This window comes from Aquarana catesbeiana, linkage group LG12 (assembly GCF_042186555.1).
Source record: "Aquarana catesbeiana isolate 2022-GZ linkage group LG12, ASM4218655v1, whole genome shotgun sequence".
NCBI lineage: Eukaryota > Metazoa > Chordata > Amphibia > Anura > Ranidae > Aquarana > Aquarana catesbeiana.
The window spans coordinates 80,068,075-80,087,570 of record NC_133335.1 but is presented as its reverse complement, the minus strand read 5'-3'; the positions used below and the strand labels follow the sequence as shown (position 1 = coordinate 80,087,570).

The 19,496-nt window shown below is 45.4% G+C and overlaps 1 protein-coding gene across 2 annotated transcripts in view; it reads left to right on the top strand.

Annotated features, from left to right (window-relative positions):
* LOC141114443 (proton channel OTOP2-like) overlaps positions 1-19,496 on the top strand; it is a 206,130-nt gene that overhangs the window by 70,247 nt on the left and 116,387 nt on the right. For both annotated transcript variants that reach the window (XM_073608118.1, XM_073608117.1), the window contains exon 3: positions 17,048-17,106. In XM_073608118.1, the coding sequence (XP_073464219.1) occupies positions 17,048-17,106 (59 nt within the window). The remainder of the gene's footprint in view (positions 1-17,047; positions 17,107-19,496) is intronic.

Genomic DNA, 19,496 nt, shown 5'->3' with positions numbered 1-19,496 from the left:
TAGTTTTTAAGATCAAAGATACAATTATGTTGGTGTCCCTTGTTAATTTTACATTGTATTTTCTAAAATGTAACTGCCTACTTCCAAACTGTCATTTGAAGTAAAACACATAGCCAAGTATTATTCTAAACTATTTTTTTATTGTGCATTAAAAAAAAAAAAGACATGCTATTGTCATGGAAATTTCCTTGAGCTTTGTACGCAAATCCACACCATGCCAAAATGTGCACTTCCAGCATCAAGTTGCACACAAAGCACAAAACAATTCCTTCGTGCTTAAAAGCACGTTTGTATCAATCTCTTTGGTACAAGGAAATTGAAGAACTTCAGTAGCACCAGATAGAATTAGAAAAGATGCTGCTTTAAGCTGGAGTCTCAACGTGTCTGCCCTCCGAGCACAGGCACTTTGTCTTTTATTGCTCGGCCACAAAAGGAAATGACAACACAGTAAATGATGGCCCCAACAGCCAATCGCTTCCCCCATGAAAAATGACATCACAGGAAATTACACTAAAGGGGAGGGCATCCACAGGAGTGGGAGGGAGAAGTGTACACGTCCCACCCACTTGAGGCATGTACACTGCCCCCTTCACCCAGGCACATGCATGCACATCCACCATCTTTGTCAGCATGGAACCCACTCAATACTGCTCAGAGTAACCAGTATCTAGTAAGAGCATTCTACTTGTTCTTACGGGCTTGAGAAGATCTGCGGGGACATTGCTACTGGTGTTGTCAATATACGGTACTAGTATATTAACAAGGCAGATATCAATGTCCTCTTATTAAAGCAGATATGTATCCAAAAGGAATAGCGTAGCCACGCAGAGATATAATAATATGTTTCTCTCGTTATGCGGACTTTGCTTCTCTAATGTGCATAGACATTTAAAGGCAAGAAGTCCGCACATTGCGCTTAATACTTACAAACCAACAAAGGCCTACACACACAGAGAACACGTCTCCAAGCCCATGAGAAGGTTTTCATACTGATGGTTTTATCGCTGGTCCTGATTCAACCCAAGTGCGCTCTGCCAGAGCACTCCTTGGTTAAATGAGACACAGGGAGACAGATGACAATCTATTAAACACACATCCTAGTAGGGGTGCTGAAATTAATCGCTACATCGATGCATTGCGATTCGGGTGTCCCCGATGCGGCATCGATGCATGCGACCGCAGAAATCGATTGCCGGTGACATCATTGCCCCGCCCCTCCCGGGAGAGCGCTTCGAGCGTATCCCGTCGTGTACAATGCCTGCCTCTCTCCTCTTACTTCCAGCTCTTCTCACGTCAGCGGAGAATTCTCAGCCCTGCCCACTGACTGTCACTATCAAATCAGAAGAGAGGTGGGCGGGGCTGAGAATTGCCTACTGACGTCAGGAGAGACGTGAGACTTGAGAGCAGAGAGGCGGGCTGGGCACGGGCAGTCACATCAGAGGTGCCTATGCTCAAGGCCGCTGATAAGGGGGTACAGGCAGCCCGTCCTCCTAGCCCACCCACATAATTCACTAGGCTAGCAGGCCGGGACTCCCGAGTGATGTCAGGACTCAGATGGGGGGGGACTAATGAGGGAACTTGAGATACCCATTGGCAGAGGAGGCAGCAGGCGGCGGCGGAACCGCTGCCTGCTGCCTCCTCAGCCAATGGGTGCACAGGGAGGCCTGTCCATCACATCCTTCGTCCCGCGGTCTTCCTGACTTGGTGCAGGCACTGGATGGAGTGGCTTTCAATGGAACTTCTGAGCAAACTGCATTTGCTGACTGAGGTGAGGAAGAGTTTTGTCCAAGTAGTAATAAAGGCAAATTGAGGAGCTGCTAGAAGTGACGGCATGTCTGGATGGATGCTGGGGAAGCCCATGCAGTGATAGCTCAGCCAAGTAATCAAAAACTGGCAGCAAAGGAAAACTTCCACCACTGGCTTCCTCTGCTGGGCTCTGCAATAGATGATGTCATCAGTCAGAGCCTGGCAGAGAAGTGAGCAGAGGAAGTTTTCTTTTGTGAGATGTCTAAGCTATCACTGCACTGGCATCCCTGGCATCCCTTCAGATGAGAAAAATCAGCAGACAAGAAAAGTGAGAGGGGGATGATTCTTCTACAGGATTCCATATGGATTAAGGAGCACCAGTGGCCCCCCCCCCTCCCCCACTGACTGGTAGTGCCTCCAAACTGCCCCCATTAGGCACCAGGACCCCTATCTCCCCTCACTAATCACTTGAGCCTCCTATCTCTCCCCACTAGGCCCCAGGAACCCTCCCATCTCCCCTCACTAAGCACCAGCACCCCCATCTCTCCCCACTAAGCGCCAGGACCCCCCATCTCTCCCCACTAAGCGCCAGGACCCCCCCCATCTCTCCCCACTAATCACCCCCATCTCTCCCCACTAATCACCCCCCATATCCCCCCACTAAGCGCCAGGACCCCCCCATCTCCCCTAATTGAGCACCAGTGATCCCTTTTGTCCTCCTTGAAAAAAATGGGGATATTTATTGTAGCAAAAAATAAAAAGTATTGTGGTTTTTTTTCAAAATTGTTTCTTTTTTTTGTTTATAGCGCAAAAAATAAAAACCGCAGAGATGATCAAATTCCACCAAAAGAAAGCTCTATTTGTGGGGGAAAAAGGACATCAACTTTGTTTGGGTACAATGTCACACGACCGCGCAATTGTCAGTTAAAGTAACACAGTGCCGAATTGCAAAAAATGGCCTGGTCATTCAGCAGCCAAATCTTCCAGGGCTGAAGTGGTTAAAGGGGTTGTAAAGTTATTTTTTTTTTTTTTTTTTAAAATAACAAACATGTTATACTTACCTTCACTGTGCAGCTCGTTCTGCACAGAGTGGCCCCGAACCTGGTCTTCTGGGGTCCCTCGGCGGCTGTTTCAGCTCCTTACCACCTTCATGCGAGCTCCCTCGCACGGTGGTGAGTGCTTGTGGGCGCGCTCCCGTGATACAGCCGGCGGCTATAGCCGCTCGCTGTATCACTCGGCCCCGCCCCCCGGCGCGCCGCGTCATCGGATGTGATTGACAGCAGCGCGAGCCAATGGCTGCGCTGCTTTCAATCCATCCACTGCAGCCAATCAGCGACCAGGCTGAGCTGCAATGAAGCTGACGAGGACAAGGAGTGAAGATTCGAGGCGTCAGGTAAATAAAACGGGGGGCCTGGGGGCGGCGGTACTGTCAAAAGTTTTTTCACCTTAATGCATAGAATGCATTAAGGTGAAAAAATTTTTACCTTTACAACCCCTTTAAGGGAGTGAGGTTATTTTTAATTCAAAGTTCCAGTAAATTTTTTTGTTTATTAAAAGTCAGCAGCTACAAAAAAAGTGTATCTTCTTTTAATAAAAAGACACTCACCTGTCCCACAATCCAGCGACGTGGCCACTCGAACCCTCCCTTCTCTCCCCCGCCTGTCCACGGCGCTGGCAATACTACTGTGGGCATCTGGCTGTGACAGCTTGCAGCTTCACAGCCGGGTGCACATGTCTCACTGCGCTGTCCTGAATGGCCGGGCAATCTTTTGGGACCTGTGATGTGTCCCAGAAGATTGCAGGGTGGAAGGGCCGCCTAGGCGGCCCAAGCAGAAGTGGGAGTTTGTCGCTAATCGTGATGCATCGTGATGCATCATGGAATCGAATCGAATTGTTGACCAGATAATCGTAATCGAATCGTGAGACCAGTGAAGATGCGCACCTCTACATCCTATAATAAAAATGTCCATATAATAAAATTTCCACAACACTATCTGCCAATAGAACGTAACCAAAAAGTGCATTCTATGCATCCAAAAATATAGAAAATATAACAAATCAAATTGTTATTCAACCAAAAAAATAATGTCAAAGCAATAACTCCAAGGCCAATAATAAATAACATGTTATCTCCTCCGATTCCGCAACATGTCTGGTTGACGAGCGTCCGTTCAGAAACGAACTGAAAAGCAAGAAATGAAAAGCGCGAATCAACACTCACCAAACTTCTACTAACACGAAGTTAGCAGAAGGAGCCTAAAGGGTGGAGCAAAAGAGCTGAAAAACCATGTAGTACGTCTTGTATGTCACTACTTTCGTAATTGTTGGCCAACATTTGTGTGACCGTGTGTATGCAAGAGAAGTTGGAGCCAACACCCTTCAGACAAAAGTCCACGGTTTTGTTGTCGGAAAGTCTGATCGTGTGTACGGGGCTTTAGAAGGGTCAATAAGGTTTTTTTAGATAAGTCAGCCCTCTCATATGAAAAGAGTGTGGCCACAGCATCCATATTGACAATGTGCTTTATCTGTGATAGGGAATGCTGCTAACAAATAGGAAGAGATTATTGTAGGCCTTGTACACACTAGAAGGTCTCCTAAAGTAGATGTAAAACCTTACAAAAATGTCATGTAGATAGTGCAGTGTTTACTCCTGAAAGAGCCACATGGTATGACGGGGTTTCCGTTCTCTGCCATTTTTGCACAAAAAAGGAGCACTGTTCTTCTTTCCCTAGAGGAGAGGTTCCCAGCCAGGAGGGCTGCCTGCCTTCTTGGCCATCCTGCAGAAGGTCCCGTCTGCTCATCAGAATCCAAGCCATGCTTAAAGGGCCTGCTCAGCCACAAACCCTATTAGGGATCAAAGAGGGGTGGCACTAAAGACCTGCCTGCTGGAGTCTAAATGTGCCATTCCAAGCTTTGAGGGACACTGTGAGCACTGGCCCAAAGGGGAAGGATTTCATTGACTGTTGCTTCTAGTACCCCTGTTTCACAGGGTACAAGGCTTGCCTGGCTTGGGTCATTGCTATAGGTGCCCCATTGTTGTCTACTGCTTAAGGGACTGTTCTGCAGAGCTACTACAATTAAGAGTGTCATCATTGTTCCTGTTAGAAATTTGGAGTATCACACAACTCCAGGAACCCTATCCAAGTTATTGCTGCAATAAACTTTAAAAAGGCAACCCTTCTAGACTATGTTCTTGAAATCAGAAGTGTGGAAGCTGCTGTTTGGCTGGCTCCTGCAGTAGCAGGAATAGAAGCTGGGAAACTAATCAGCAGCCTTAGTATAGGGTAGCGCTACACATGTCTCACAAGGGCAAAAATCTTTTGTGGCTAATGACAAAACATATAATATTCCATCTTTTCAAATCTGCTCCCTGCAGTATGTTGTATATTGCTTCATATGCCCTTGTGGATTGTTGTATGTCGGAAGGATTATCTGGACCCTACGTACTTGTGTTGGTGAAAATCGTAGGTTTGTAGAAGAACATAATAGCACCCAGGCTCAAAGTCTGGATGATTGAGTCCATCTTTTTGGATATATACCCTCAACCCCCTCTCTCCTGGTGGCCTCGATGAGAAAATCAAAGTCAACAATGTTATTTAAATTTCACGAGTGTAGCACCATCCACCATCCTAGGTAGGTGCTAGGACTATCAAGGACTATCATCAGGACTACCCTGGTTAAGTTGTCAGGGTATTTAATAGTTAGTAGGTACCATCATCCTTAATCTATATAAAGCAATGTTGGTTGAAAAAGGGGAGGGAAAACCAATAGGACCTCTCCAATCCGGTCCTACCTTTTTCTAGAAATCTTAGGACTATTGCGGTACCAGAGGGATATAGACCATGTTATATAAAATCTTTTAGTTTATTAAAGGATAAGACATTAAAAATCCGAACAAGGATACAATGGTAAATAGACACAGACATAATAACAAGAACAATTTTTGTTTACAGCAATGTTGATTCAGAATTTGTATTGGTGCCCACACAGATAGATGGAGGCAAGTTGTTTAGTACTCTATGGACGTAACCTCTACAGTTTCGCGGTCAAGCCGCTTCTTCAGGATGCGTCTAGTACATTTTCTACAGAATGAAAAAAAGTCCATCAACATTACAACAATACAATAGGTGATCACTACATATTTGTGTAAAAAGGTATATACATTGGAGACAATAATTTATAATGTTGCACTCACCACCCTTGGCCCACAAAGGGCTTGAATGACACTGTGAGATGCCCACAAGGGGCGTTCCCCCGGGGGGGAAAAATAGATAAATAGATAAATGAACAGAGTAAGTGATTATGCTCAGAAGGCTTATTGAAGAGAGGGGCCCACCTTAGTGTATAAAGTAGGAAATGAAAGTGGAAACAGAAGAAAAAAGGAGAAGAGAAAAAAGAAAAAGAGAGGGTGGGGAAAGAAGGAGGGGAAGGGGGAAAAAAGGGGGGAAGAAGGAGAGGGCAGAAAAGGGAGGGGAAAGAGAGGAAGGAAGATGGGGAGAGGAGGGGGGGGAGAAAGGGGAAGGGGAGAAAAGGGGGGGACCGGGGAAGAAAGGAAGGGGGAAAAAACGAGGGAAAGAAGAGAAGGGAAGAAAGAGAAAGCAGGGAAGGAAGGGAGATGGGGAAAAGAGGAAGGAAAATGGGGAGGGGGGAGGGGGAGGGGGAGGGGGGAAGGGGAAGAGAAAGGGGGGGAGGGGGATGAGGGGGGGGAGGGGGGAGGAAAAAAGAGAGGAGGGGTAAAGGAAAGAGGGGAAAAGGAACGGGAAAGAAACAGAGAAGGGATGAAAACAAAGGAAGCAAGGAAAAAACCCACCACCTTGCTGGGAATCATAATTTTGTTAATATAAAACAGGCAGGGGGGGTCTATAGCAATGTACCCACCGTTGCTGTAATATAGAAGCTATAATACACTTGATGGCTATACACATCCAGACTCAGTGATAGAGGTGCAGCAGCCACTTAAACCAGGCACTTGTGCCGTACAGGAAGCCTTAAGGGGTGAGTAAGTATAATGGAGTTAATGTCCATATTGCTGAAAAATCCTTCACAACAGTATGGGATGCCACCAAATGAATACAGGCAGTAGCTCAATAAAGTTTCCCCACGTATACTAGTGGACTTACCGGCTTCCAAGGGGGTGCTGGTCAGCTGGATGTGTGCCTCAGTTTGCAGACGAGTGCGTCTGCTGCCTTAATGTGCCCCCTACCCGGAAACTCGGCGGCGCTCGAAAAATCAGCCGCCGCCGTTTCCGGGTCCGGCTCCCCACTACTGCACATGCGTGAGGAATAAACCGGCGCAGGCGCGTAGCTCCATCACCCATGACGCTGGACGCATCAATCAGGAGAAGCAGAGGCAGGGCTATCGAAGGCCCCGCCCACTGCCGGGGAGATGCAAGCCCGCCGTCTGGGGGAGAATTAACTCCTCACGTCATTCTGGACAAGGGGAGACGAGTGCAAAAACATAAATAGAAATTGGTAATGTTTACAAATAACAGATAGCTGACAAGGATGCACTCGGGAGCGATTGTACTCACCGGTGGAACCGTGCACCCGTTCTGTCAGACATGGAAAAGAACAATAACATTTAATCGGCATAACAGTGATTACCACTATATGTACCTAAAGAGATGCTAATGGTGTGCCAAAAAAGTCTTTTATATACAATGGTTGTAAACAAAGTATACAGAGGGTAAATTATATAAAATGTAAAACATTCACTCGCATATAATCAGGGGCAAAACCCGACCGCTGCAATTGGAGGGAATGGAGGTAGATTACACATGAGGTGTATACATAGTCCAGAAGGCATCTACAGAATAGCATCAGAAATGACAATAAAAGTAAACCACCAAAGATGTGGGCACAAAGAGGAAGAGAGCTGCAGCAGAGACCGAAGGGAACATACAAGAATTTTTTAAGAAAATATTTATAAGTATGTACCTTATTGATACCCGGTGGGGTCAAGGCATTGAGTCGCTCAATCCAGAGCGATTCTCGTTTCAATATTTGGCGGTCCTAGGTGCTAGGACTAGGTAAATTTAGTTTTGGCTCACTGTATCCAGTGGAGCTGCATTGCTGTTAGGTAAATTTAGTGTAGCTCACTGTAATCAGTGTGGCTGTTTGTGATTGTTTTGGTCTGTTCAGTGTTTCACAGGTTGCAGGTTTGGTTACTCCTCCTGCCTTCTAAAAACCTCTGGATTGTTCTGGAACATGGGTGTGGAGTAAGGTAAATAACCAGCATAAATATTAATACTGTCCCAAGACAAATTAGCAGCATGATTATTTTATTCTGTCCCAACCAATCCTTGTGGGAAGATTGCACAGAAGGCTGCTGGAAACGTGTATAAATGGTTTGAGACCTGGAACTGTCTTGTCCCTGAGGAGATCACAGCTTGGGGGGGGCGGATTGCCTCCCAGGTCACTTGCCACGTGTATGCTGATCGTCGCGGTCCCAGTTGGTCAGGCTGAGGGGCCAGGTTTTGCTGGGAGTTGCTGGAGCTGACTTAGGGGGCATGTCACCTGTGGATTTAGTCTGGTATCACAGGGAGAAAGTATCTAGAAGGTATTGGAAGGAGGCAGCCAATAGTCTGAAGATGTTTTTGAGTACAGGCAGTGGTGAGAGACCCTTGAGAGTTTGTGCTGTTGCCGCCCCTCTAGTGTTAGAGAGTCAGCTGTGTGTTTATAAGGGACAAAGCAGAGGCGTGACTTGAAGCTTGTGGGCCCGATGCAAAAGTTATTCTGGGGCTTCCCCATTACCACCTGCCGCTTCCATCGCACTCTGATATACTGTCACTGTGTGCCAAGATAGTCCAAGAGCTTAGACTTATTTCAGATCTTTATTTCCATATGGAGAGGGTAATTTAAATGATTTTGGAGAAACTGTCCACATTTTGACATACCTCTCTAACTCTTTTGAATACTTTGCAGCAGAGGTAGGCAACCTTTGAGAGGTGGCTACCTGAACACTATGAAAGAGATCAAAGATCACTTGGGTGTGGCACCCTACTTAAAGAAATGAAGGCCTAACTAAACAGTAAGGAAAACTTATTAGATATAATAAAACAAATGTTACAGTAAAAATGTAAACTTACCTTACCGCGCAGGCTTCCTGGAATATGGGACCGGGTGGGAATTGCGCCCCTATAGCTACACCAGTGGGACAAAGTGTCCTGAAGAGCTCCGTTTATTTAATTCTTAGTGAAAGGTTTTTGCTTGGACTTGACTTATAGTTCTACAGAAGAGAAAGTGTCCTCCTGTTGTACATAGTTTTGGAGTATCCCACTCAATTCCCTAATCCCATCCAAGTTACCCAAAAATAAAAACACCAAAAAGAATAGCCCTGGACTGCTCATTGAGGCAAAGAGTGACTGTGACTGTGTGCCTGACTGCAGGTCCTGGGAAAAGACGCCTGGGCATCTTTCAAGCGGCTCCTACGGGGCTAGCAAAATATGTGCATGCCATTGTTATAATTCATGTGTACATACATTCATCCTATATCCATTTACTTATATATATTTATTTTATTCATTCATTATTTATTCACTTATTTTTAACCACTTCCCGCCCAAGGTACGTCATATGACATCTTTGACTTTCAGTGGAGATATCTAATTGATGCCTGCAGCTACAGGCATCATCTAGATATCATCTTTAAGAGCCGGCGTTTCTGTGCACCGTAACAATGATTATAGTGGCAGTTCCACTGCTTGATCATTTCATATAGGGACATCCCCCCTCCCGCTGCCCTCCAGTGCTTCTCTGGGCTCTCCTGTGCTATCGGGGACCCGGAGAAAGAATCGACCGCTGCCAGATGACGACCATAGAGATTTCTGATGACCAGATGGTCACCAGTCATCTCTATGACCGTCGGAGGCCCAGGCGCGACATTATGATGTCACTTCCAGGTCACGGTTGTAAACAAAGCCGCGATCACGGCTGAAAAGCATAGGATCATTAATTTTTTTTGTATATCATGCTTTCCAGCCTGGAGGAGAGATGTGGGGTCTTATAGACCCCATATCTCTCTATAAAAAGGACCTGTCACACACCATTCCTATTACAAGAATGTTTACATTCCTTGTAATAACCATACAAGTGATAAAAAAAAATTAAAAAATAAAGAGAAAGTGTAAAAATAAAAATAAAAATAATAAAGTAAAATAAACAATAAAAATGTTTTAAGCGCCCCTGTACCCGTGTGCTCACGCACAGAATATGCCCACATATGTAAACGTTGTTCAAACCACACATGTGAGGTATTGCCGCGTGCGTTAGAGCGAGAGAAACGATACTAGCACTAGACCTCCTCTGTAACTCTAAACATGTAACCTGTAAAAAAATTTAAAGTGTCGCTTATGGAGATTTTAAAGTATCAAAGTTTGGCGCCATTCCACGAGTGTGCGCATTTTTAAAGCCTGACATGTTAGGTATATATTTACTCGGCGTAGCATCATCTTTTACATTATACAAAAAAATTGGGCTAACTTTACTGTTTTTTATTCTTTAATTCATTAAACTGTTTTTTTTTCCAAATTGTTGCGCAAATACCATGCAACATAAAAAGTTGCAATGACCACCATTTTATTCCCTAGGGTATCTGCTAAAAAAACATATATAATGTTTTGGGGTTCTGAACTTCTGAGTAATTTTCTAGCCAAAAAAATTGACTTTTACATGCAGGAGAGGAGTGCCAAAATAGGCCCGGTTGGCAAGTGGTTAAAGAAACCACTTTTCATACATTTCTCATAATGATTTTTATTCCATATTTATTCACTTGGTTTTATCATTCATACTACATATTTACTTTTTTTCGCCACCTAGCCCCATCTAGTGTCTATTTTTGAGTATTATTTCCACATTTTACTCAGCCATTGTCTATAGCTCATTTAATTATTTTTAAATACCGTTACTTGGATGAATTCCTATTGTTATTTGTAGATTTATTTTTATTTGTATTCTTGTTTTTATTCATTTTTATTTTCATTTATTCTTTGGTCCTGTTCTTTTATTTAAAAAATAATGTAATTTTTTTTTTATTAATCAATGTATATTTTGTACATTTATTTATTTTCTTCTTCTTTTCCCCAAACCTGCTTCCTTAAAGTGGATCAATTGTGCCCCATATAATCCTTTACTGTTTCTAATACTTTTGGGCATTGCTGGGCTTTGTAATCCTCTATGCTATAAAGAGCGCCATTCACAGCTTCCCCCCAGGCTTGACAAAGAAGCTGGGCGGCCCCCGAAACACGTAGCCATGCCCCTTCTGGGATCTGGCGCTGCCATCACTTCCAGTCGGCTCATTGCTGCATTCTACAGCCCGTTCTGCTTCCTGGTTGTTGATGTCCCATCTGGTATAGCAGATGTCCAATATGGCTAAGCAATGGTGCCCCACAACCCGCAAACCTACCTACCCATTGCTGTGTGCAGAGTTTGGATAACATATATGTGACATGCTCTCCATTTTAGACCGATATCTGAGCTGCCACTTTATTTTTATCCATTAAAGTAGTTTGTGCATTGCTACACTCAGATTGGTGCCCTCTGGTGTTTATTATATATCTACAGAGAATTCTTCAGAGACGTCTTCAAGGAGCTACAATGAGTGTGTTAGCCCTTTATGGGCACCATTGGACAATGTTTCCCCTGCTTTTATTATACCATATAGTGATCATTTATTTACTTGTGCGCCAGTTTGTATTACTGTTATTACTCTCCGATCACAGTACAGCTGCTCTGTCACTGCTCACACTGGCGAAGGGATAGAAGAGGTTGGGTGCAGAAGCGCGGAAGTCCCGGTGCTCCATCCAGTCTACTACCAAGTATTCGGCTACAATAGCAAAATGCAGTCTCTTAAAGAATTGGGGAGTAGGATTTCATTCCTTATTACAGTATATCTGCTGAACTTTGGTGGCCTCTTTACAGCTTGTCTATATGTAGCCAGCATGCATGTGTTTTTTTTTTTTTTCATGGGGCATATTTCCTAATTGTTGCTGGCTGCAATTTTTTCATGGGCCTTTTTTTAATGGTGACAACAGTGTAATGTGCCTGGGGAATATGCATCTGCACAGCAGCTTAAAGTTTCCTTTGGGAGGGCATGTGGCAAGGTGATATACTGTACAGGCAGGAAAGAGACAGGGCAGAACATTGTCAATGCAAAACTCAAAGTGCCCACGTAAAGACCTTTATATCAGTATCACTAGTTGTTATTTTGATGAGCATTAGGGTCAGTAATAATTTCGTTGACTAAAATATTTTCGTCGACTAAATGAACACTGCACTACCACATAAGAATAAGTAGGGGGCATCTACTAAGCTGCTAAAAGAAAAAAAAAATAATAAAAAGGCTTTTCTTATTTTTTTTCTTAATTTTAAAATATTTGTAATATATTCAGGTAATATGTGCAATGGTGTGCAATGGCATTACAGCCAATAGAGTTTATTTATTTATTTATTTTTAATGTTTTCAAATTGTACTTCTGTTTGTTAACCACTTGCTTACTGGGCACTTAAACCCCCCCCCCCGCCCAGACCAATTTTCAGCTTTCAGCGCTGTCACACTTTGACAAATGCGCAGTCATACAACACTGTACCCAAATGAAATTTTTATCATTTTTTTTCCCACAAATAGAGCTTTCTTTTGGTGGTATTTAATCACACTTGGGATTTTTATTTTTTGCTATACAAACAAAAAAAGATGAAAAATTTTGAAAAAAAAATCACGTTTCATAGTTTGTTATAAAATTTTGCAAACAGGTAATTCTTCTCCTTCATTGATATGCGCTGATGAGGCTGCACTGATGGGCACGGATAGGCACAGTTAAGGTGGCACTGATAGGCACAGTTAAGGTGGCACGGCACTGATGGGGACAGATAAGGCGGTACTGATGGGCACAGTTAAGGTGGCACTGATGGCCACTGATGGGCGCTGATGGGTGGCACGGATGGGTGGCACTGATGGGTGGCACTGATGGGCGGCACTGATGGGGGGCACTGATGGGGGGCACTGATGGGCACTTATGGGCACTGGTAGGTGACACTAATGGGCACTGATAGGTGGCACTGATGTTGTGGCACTGATTGTGGGTGCTGATGGTTGGCACTGTGGGCGCTGATGAGTGGCACTGTGGGCACTGATGGGTGGCACTGTGGGCACTGATGGGTGACGCTGGTGGGCACTGGTAGGTGTCACTGGCAGGGAGCACAGATGATCGCCGTGATCGGGACTGACATCAGTCCCGATCACGGTCCCTGGTGATCGGCTTTTTCCTCCTCACGCTGTCAGCGCGAGGAGAAAAAATAGCCGATTACCGGCTCTGTTTACATCACATGATCAGCTGTCATTGGCTGACAGCTGATCACGTGGTAAGGGGTCGGGACCGACCCCTTACTCCGATCTGTGATCAGGCGAGTCTCATAGATGCGCTGATCACCGAGCGCGCCGCACGTGCCCTGCAGGGGGCGCGCAGGCCACTCGTGCATGGGACGACGTCAATAGACGTCGTCCCAGCAAAGCAGGTCCGCGCTGTTGCCGTCATTCGGCAATAGCGCGGATCTGAACCGGTTAAAAAGCAATATATTTGTTTGTTTATGAAACTTGGTTTTATTTCTAAAGACGTTCTATATCACAACAGCTAAATCTGTGCCTGTAGTGCATGTTCAAACCTTAATACCATAAATAATGTTATTAGGTTTTTACTCCAGGAGTATATAATGTTTGGCAATTCTAAAGAAATAATGCATTAAAGGGATTGTAGACCTTCCTGTTTTTTCACCTTAATACATCCTATGCATCAAGGTGAAAAAACACCTGGCAGTGACTGGCCCCCCAGCCCCTCCGTTTTACTTACCTGAGCCCTGGAACTTGACCTGCCGGGGACGCACTGTCTCTCTGCCCAGGGTTCTCGGCTCTTGATTGGATAGATTGATAGCAGCGCAGCCATTGGCTCCCGCTGCTGTCAATCAAATCCAATGACGCGGGCGCTGGGGCCGAGTCATACATTCGGCGGCTATGGACGCCGAATGCTGGACTCTGGAGCGCGCCTGCAAGGTAACCCCCTTGGGGAAGCGCTTCCCTGAGGGGGTTATCTGATGTGGGGAGGAGCCGCGAGAGCCGCCGGGAGACCCCAGAAGAGCAGGTTCGGGGCCACTCTGTGCAAAATGAGCTGCACAGTGGAGGTAAGTATGATATGTTTGTTGTTTAAAAAAAAAAAAAAACGAGCCCTTACAATCACTTTAAGATTTTACTAAGCCCATTAGATTTTAGTCGACTAAAATACGACTAAAATTCAAACAATTCAAATGACTAAAATACGACTAAAACTAAAATGCCATTTGAGTCAAAAGACTAAAATACGACACAGGCCAGTTCAGATCAGATGAAGTTCCGTGCCGTGCGCTTCAGGAACTGCATCTGGTGTGAACTGGCCCTAAAACTAAAATGGCATGTTAGTCAATAGTCTACAACTAAAATGAAATCAAAATTTGACATCAAAATTAACACTGATTAGGGTGCAGTTCCATTGGAGCAAGTGCTATCCAGTTTTCATGGGTTTTGACAGAATTAAGGTCAGGAGGATGTGCATAAGCAATACCAGTTTTTTTGTCTGATCAAAAAAATGTACAGGAGTTTAGGGCTACTACTTCTGAACATGAAAATATTTTTATTTTTTTACTGATATCAATTAAATAAAAGTAGATTGGGGGTATTTGTAAGACGGGCTTTGTGGATGGCTGGATTTGGCACCAAAGCACAAATACCTACCCCCACCTCCAGCCCCGCTAGACCACTGTCCCTTCTGCTGTGGTCAAACCCTCCAACATCTTGTGCCTTGCTCCTTACCATAGGCCTCCACATGAAATTCCCAGCTGTAGACCCCCCTCCCCCTAGACATCAGTGAGATTCATTCCTAAATCCACTTCCACAAATTTTAAACATGATTCAACTAACCCCCTACAAATTGAACCTGGACAGATTTTCTAATCCCTACTACTGGTGACAGTCATTATCAGTAGGAATAGAGAGGACAAGTCTCTTTAACTGGCATATAGCCAGCAAAAAAAACTCAATAGAGGTTCTAACCCACATTATCCAAAACGTAAAGTTTGAGCTTTAAGTACACTTCAATTTTCACAATGTATAGTTACATAGTTACATAGTAAGGTTGAATAAAAACACCAGTCCATCCAGTTCAACCTGAGTGAGTGTGGGTGCATGTCTACAATTGTCCCTATCCCCGTACATTGTGTCTCATTAAGATGCTTATCTATTATATCATTATTTATTTAAGGTACCATATAGCGCTGTCAATTTATGCAGCACTCCACACATACATCGCTCCCTATCCTTAAGGAGCCCACAATCCAAGGTCCCCAACTCATATTCTTATACTATGGTCAATTTTGTACAGAAGCCAATTAACTACCAGCATGTATTTGGAGTAATATAACTTGCATGTATTTTTTTTAAGGGAACGAGTTAGCATGGCCATTACTTGACACAACTGAGGTTCAGATTGGCACAGAAGGAGGCCGTTGGTCAAATGTTGCATTGCGTTCTAGCGCAATCCCATCCATGCACTATGCTGCAAAGGTGTACTGTGCCCCGAAACTAGTGTAGCGCTGGTAGATTTGCTATCTACCACAGATTAGGTAAATTTAGTAAATTGTGTGTTAGGAAGGTTAAAAGTTTGCCTCTGTTCCAGCTTGGCTGATGTTGTGTGTGTTTCTGTGCTGACCGGTGGGTGTCGCTGTTACCACTGGTCAGTGTTGGAAAGGCAACTTGTCGAAGGGTATAGATGCTCCTCTGTCTCGGAGACAAGCTCGGTGGAGGTGGTCCTCCGAGTTGCATTCTGGGAAGGGGGTATTTATGGGACAGACGCCATGTTCTAGGGTTCGTTTTACAGCCACCTGCTGGCCCTCCTGGCCGACAGGTATGCGTTAAGGAGCTACCTCGTGGTCCTCCGATCGGGAGGCCCACGATACTGCAGCGCAGTGGTGGGTCCAGAGGCTTGTCTGGGGCCTACCACCGCGGCCGAGGAATGGTCCTGAGCTGTCGGTCCTGTGTGACGAAGCTGGACAACCGAGGAGATCCCAGGGAAGGACCCGTCTTGGAGAGATCAAGCGGTGAGCTGGTCTATAGAGGGGCCTGGTGACTCGGTTGGAGGACGTATCCAAAAGAAGTAACCATACAGCATAGTGTTGCCGGTTCGGCTTAAGGGTTCAAGCACTGTGACTGACTTTCATTCCAGAAAAATCTGATACATCCTGTGGCAGAGGATCGTATGGATTTACCCCCCAAACAAGTCTGTGGCAGAGACTTTTGATTCGTGCTGTGTACTGGCTGCTAGACCGGTGAGAGAGGCCTATCCAGACGAGCAAGGAGTGTGTCCCACAAGGGGAGCGTATTCCACCTAATTATCTGAATTCTACCAGGACATTTGTCGCTAAGATTCTATAAGAAGATATTTGAGTTTCTCCTAAAAGTTTCCTTTTCCGCCTCTTTCCTGCTACTTCCTAAAGTTTGTTTGTTCAATAAAGCATTGAAAACGTACTCCAGTGTTGGTGCATGTGTCTTCTAGCAGTAAACTCAACGGAACCCCTAGACCCGGTGCCGGTGAAACCAAGGGAAGCAAAGTGGAGGTAACAGACCCGCTTAAACCAGCAACTCCACCATGAGTTAGTGCTACACTAGCAGTGCTCTTGGGACTCCAGCAGCCTTCAACACTGCTAGAGAGCCTTCGTTGTAATGAGTAACAGTCATCCTCACGCGTTTTCATTATGCCAGTATAATTTATGATGCATTTCACTTTTCTCTTTTCTGGATATTTTAAATTTTTATTAGATAATCATTTCTGGTGATAAAGATTTCAAACAAAACCTGCTTATCCTTTTGTGCCTTTTCTCCTGACCTAAAGTACCCCCTCCCTAGATGCATTGCGCTGAACCTATACTGAGATTCCCATAGATTTTACAAGGCTGTCTTCCCAGGTCATCTTCTGAGCAATGCTGACCACAGGAGACAGTCCCATAGAAGTCTATAGAAAACTACCAAGCAGCTGCAGCCAGCTCAAAGAAAGTTTTCTATAAAGGGTGTAAGCACTGTTGAAGGCTGTGACTGCAGGATGTCGGACAGTATGAATTTGGGGAGAATGAGAGTGGTTTGGGTCAGGAGGGAGGAGAAAAAAGGATTAGTACACTTTGAATGTATACTTAATTCTTTACGTAGAAATGATTCCATTTTTTACACTTCTAGAACGTTTTGAATTAATGATGCAATGCTCATTAAGTAAACTGTGCTTTTCTTGTAGACATGTTTTCTTTGGATCTCCTGCAAGCATTGTGTCCAGATCCATTTAATTATGACCAGGTAAGTAATTCCAAAACTGTCATTTGAAGAACGAGGTGTGTAACAAGTCCTTTGATAACTCCTTTCAGGGCTAATTCTTCAATTCTACGGTGACAGGATCATTTACACAAGTTGCTGCCTCCTCCCAATAATTTCTTTGACTTTCACTACACTGATTCCTCCAAACTTGGAAGGAATTTCTGCTAAAGTGCTGAGAGATGGATGTATGTGATAATAGCATAATGTGAAATGAATGCTTGGCTTTTTTATAAATGTTAAAGTAGATCTGAACCCCAGAGGTGGCTAGTGGGCTTTTCATTCGGGGGGGGGGGGGGGGGTGGCATTAAACAACCACCACCATCATTAACAAATGATGATCAGTGCCCTGATTACCTTTACATCTCTCCCCTGTGAGGAGATGCCGCTGATCGGATCGGCTCTCCTCGCCTCACACTCTGTCAGTGTGACACGAGGAGAGCCGATAAGCGGCTTCTCCTTGTTTACATGTGACCAGCTGTGATTGGACACAGCCCATCACATGGGTAAAGAGCCGCGGCTCTTTGCCAAGATCGGGGTCGCGCCGTGTCCCAGGAACACATAGAGCACCCACGATCACTGCGCTGTGTGCCCCTGCGGGTGTGCGATTGTGACTAAACTGGGCGCCGTCATAGGACGTCATCCCAGAACAAGAGCCGCCCTGCTCCACCGTCATTTGTCTATACAGCGGGCAGGAGATGGTTAAATATAGTGCCTGGAGGGCCCCTTAGTCTGCCTGGAAAGTGGCACATCTGTACCATGTATAGAATCTGCTGCAGCAAAACTGACATTTCTAAAGAAAACAAAAGACATTCAAATTGCTGGCAATACAATACCATTTCCGGCAATAGAAAAATGTGAAAAAAGAGGTGTCCCCCCCAATCCATACCAGGCCCTTCGGAACCCCATGCAAAATGTAAAAAAAAATCCATACTAGACCCTTATCCAAGCATGCAGCCTGGGAGGTCAGAAAGGGGGTGGGGAAGAGTGAGTGCCCCCCCCTCCTGAACCATACCAGGCCACATGCCCTCAACATGGGGGGGTGCTTTGGGATGGAGGACAAGGGCCTTTTCCCAACAACCCTGGGCTGTGGTTGTGGGGGTCTGCGGGCAGGAAGCTTATCGGAATCTGGAAGCACCCTTTAACAAGGATCCTGGCCCCCCTAATGTAAATGAATATGGCCTACCCATTCACCAAAAAAGTGTCAAAAAGAAAAAAAAAACACACACACAGTTTTTGGCAATTCCTTTATTAAAAAAAAATGTTGATCCATCGTCAATCACGATGCACCCCTTGTGACCTCACAGACCCAGCATGCACCTATTGGTGGCGCCACAAGGGGCAGTGCCACCAGGTGATGTTGTGCAGTGGCTCCGACCCTTACCTATATAAGAACTGTCAATTGGCGGAGCCTGCAGTAGGCGATTAGCCTTCATTGATGGCAAAGCATTTTTTTTTTTCGGGTCCATCAGTGGTGGCAGCTGCATCATGATTGGCAATAGATATACATTGGGGGACACTGTTTTTTTTCTTAAATAAAGGGATTGTCAAAAACTGTGTTTGTGCTTTTTTTCTTATTGATACTTTTTTTGATGAATGAGTAGGGGTCAGGGGCGGACTGACCATTCGGTCACTCGGTCGCCGACCGAGGGCCCGACGTCAGGAGGGGCCCCATGAGCGGCTCAGTCAGCAGAGGAAAAAAGCCGCCCGCCGCACCGCATGAAAACCCCGTCCTCCTGGATTATTACAGCTCCCAGCACCGCGGCCAGCCCGCTGCCCAAGCAGACCTCGGCTTAGGCTGAGAGAGGCTCTGTCAGCAGGGAGGGGCGGGGCAGGGAGCTCCACTGACGCTCTGATCCTGCCCTGCCCCGCCCCTCCTCATGTAGTCTGAGTCTGAGCGTCTCTCCTGCACTTCTGAGAGCTCCGCTCTGGACCACAGAAATCCCCGCCCCTACCGATGAAAGCTCCGCCCCTTTTCCAGAGGAACGCTCCGCCCCTTTTCCAGACGAAAGCTCCGCCCCCTACCGACGAAAGCTCCGCCACCGGACCTCTGAGAGCGGGAGGTGAGCCCGAATGGTCAGGTAGGTCCTTCTGCCTACATTATATAAACGGCCTGTAGACCCCTTTTTTTTTTTTGCTAAACCATCCCTGGAAATGTTGTTTACCCCCCTGTATAGCTGTGCATTGCTGAAAGTTTACATTTTAAAACTGGCTACCTGGTCATCTCCTGTAGTCGCATTCGCAGTCTGGTTATTTCCTGTAGTCGCATTCGCAGTCTGGTTATTTCCTGTAGTCGCATTCGCAGTCTCTGGTTATCTCCTGTAGTCGTATTCGCAGTCTGGTTATTTCCTGTAGTCGCATTCGCAGTCTCTGGT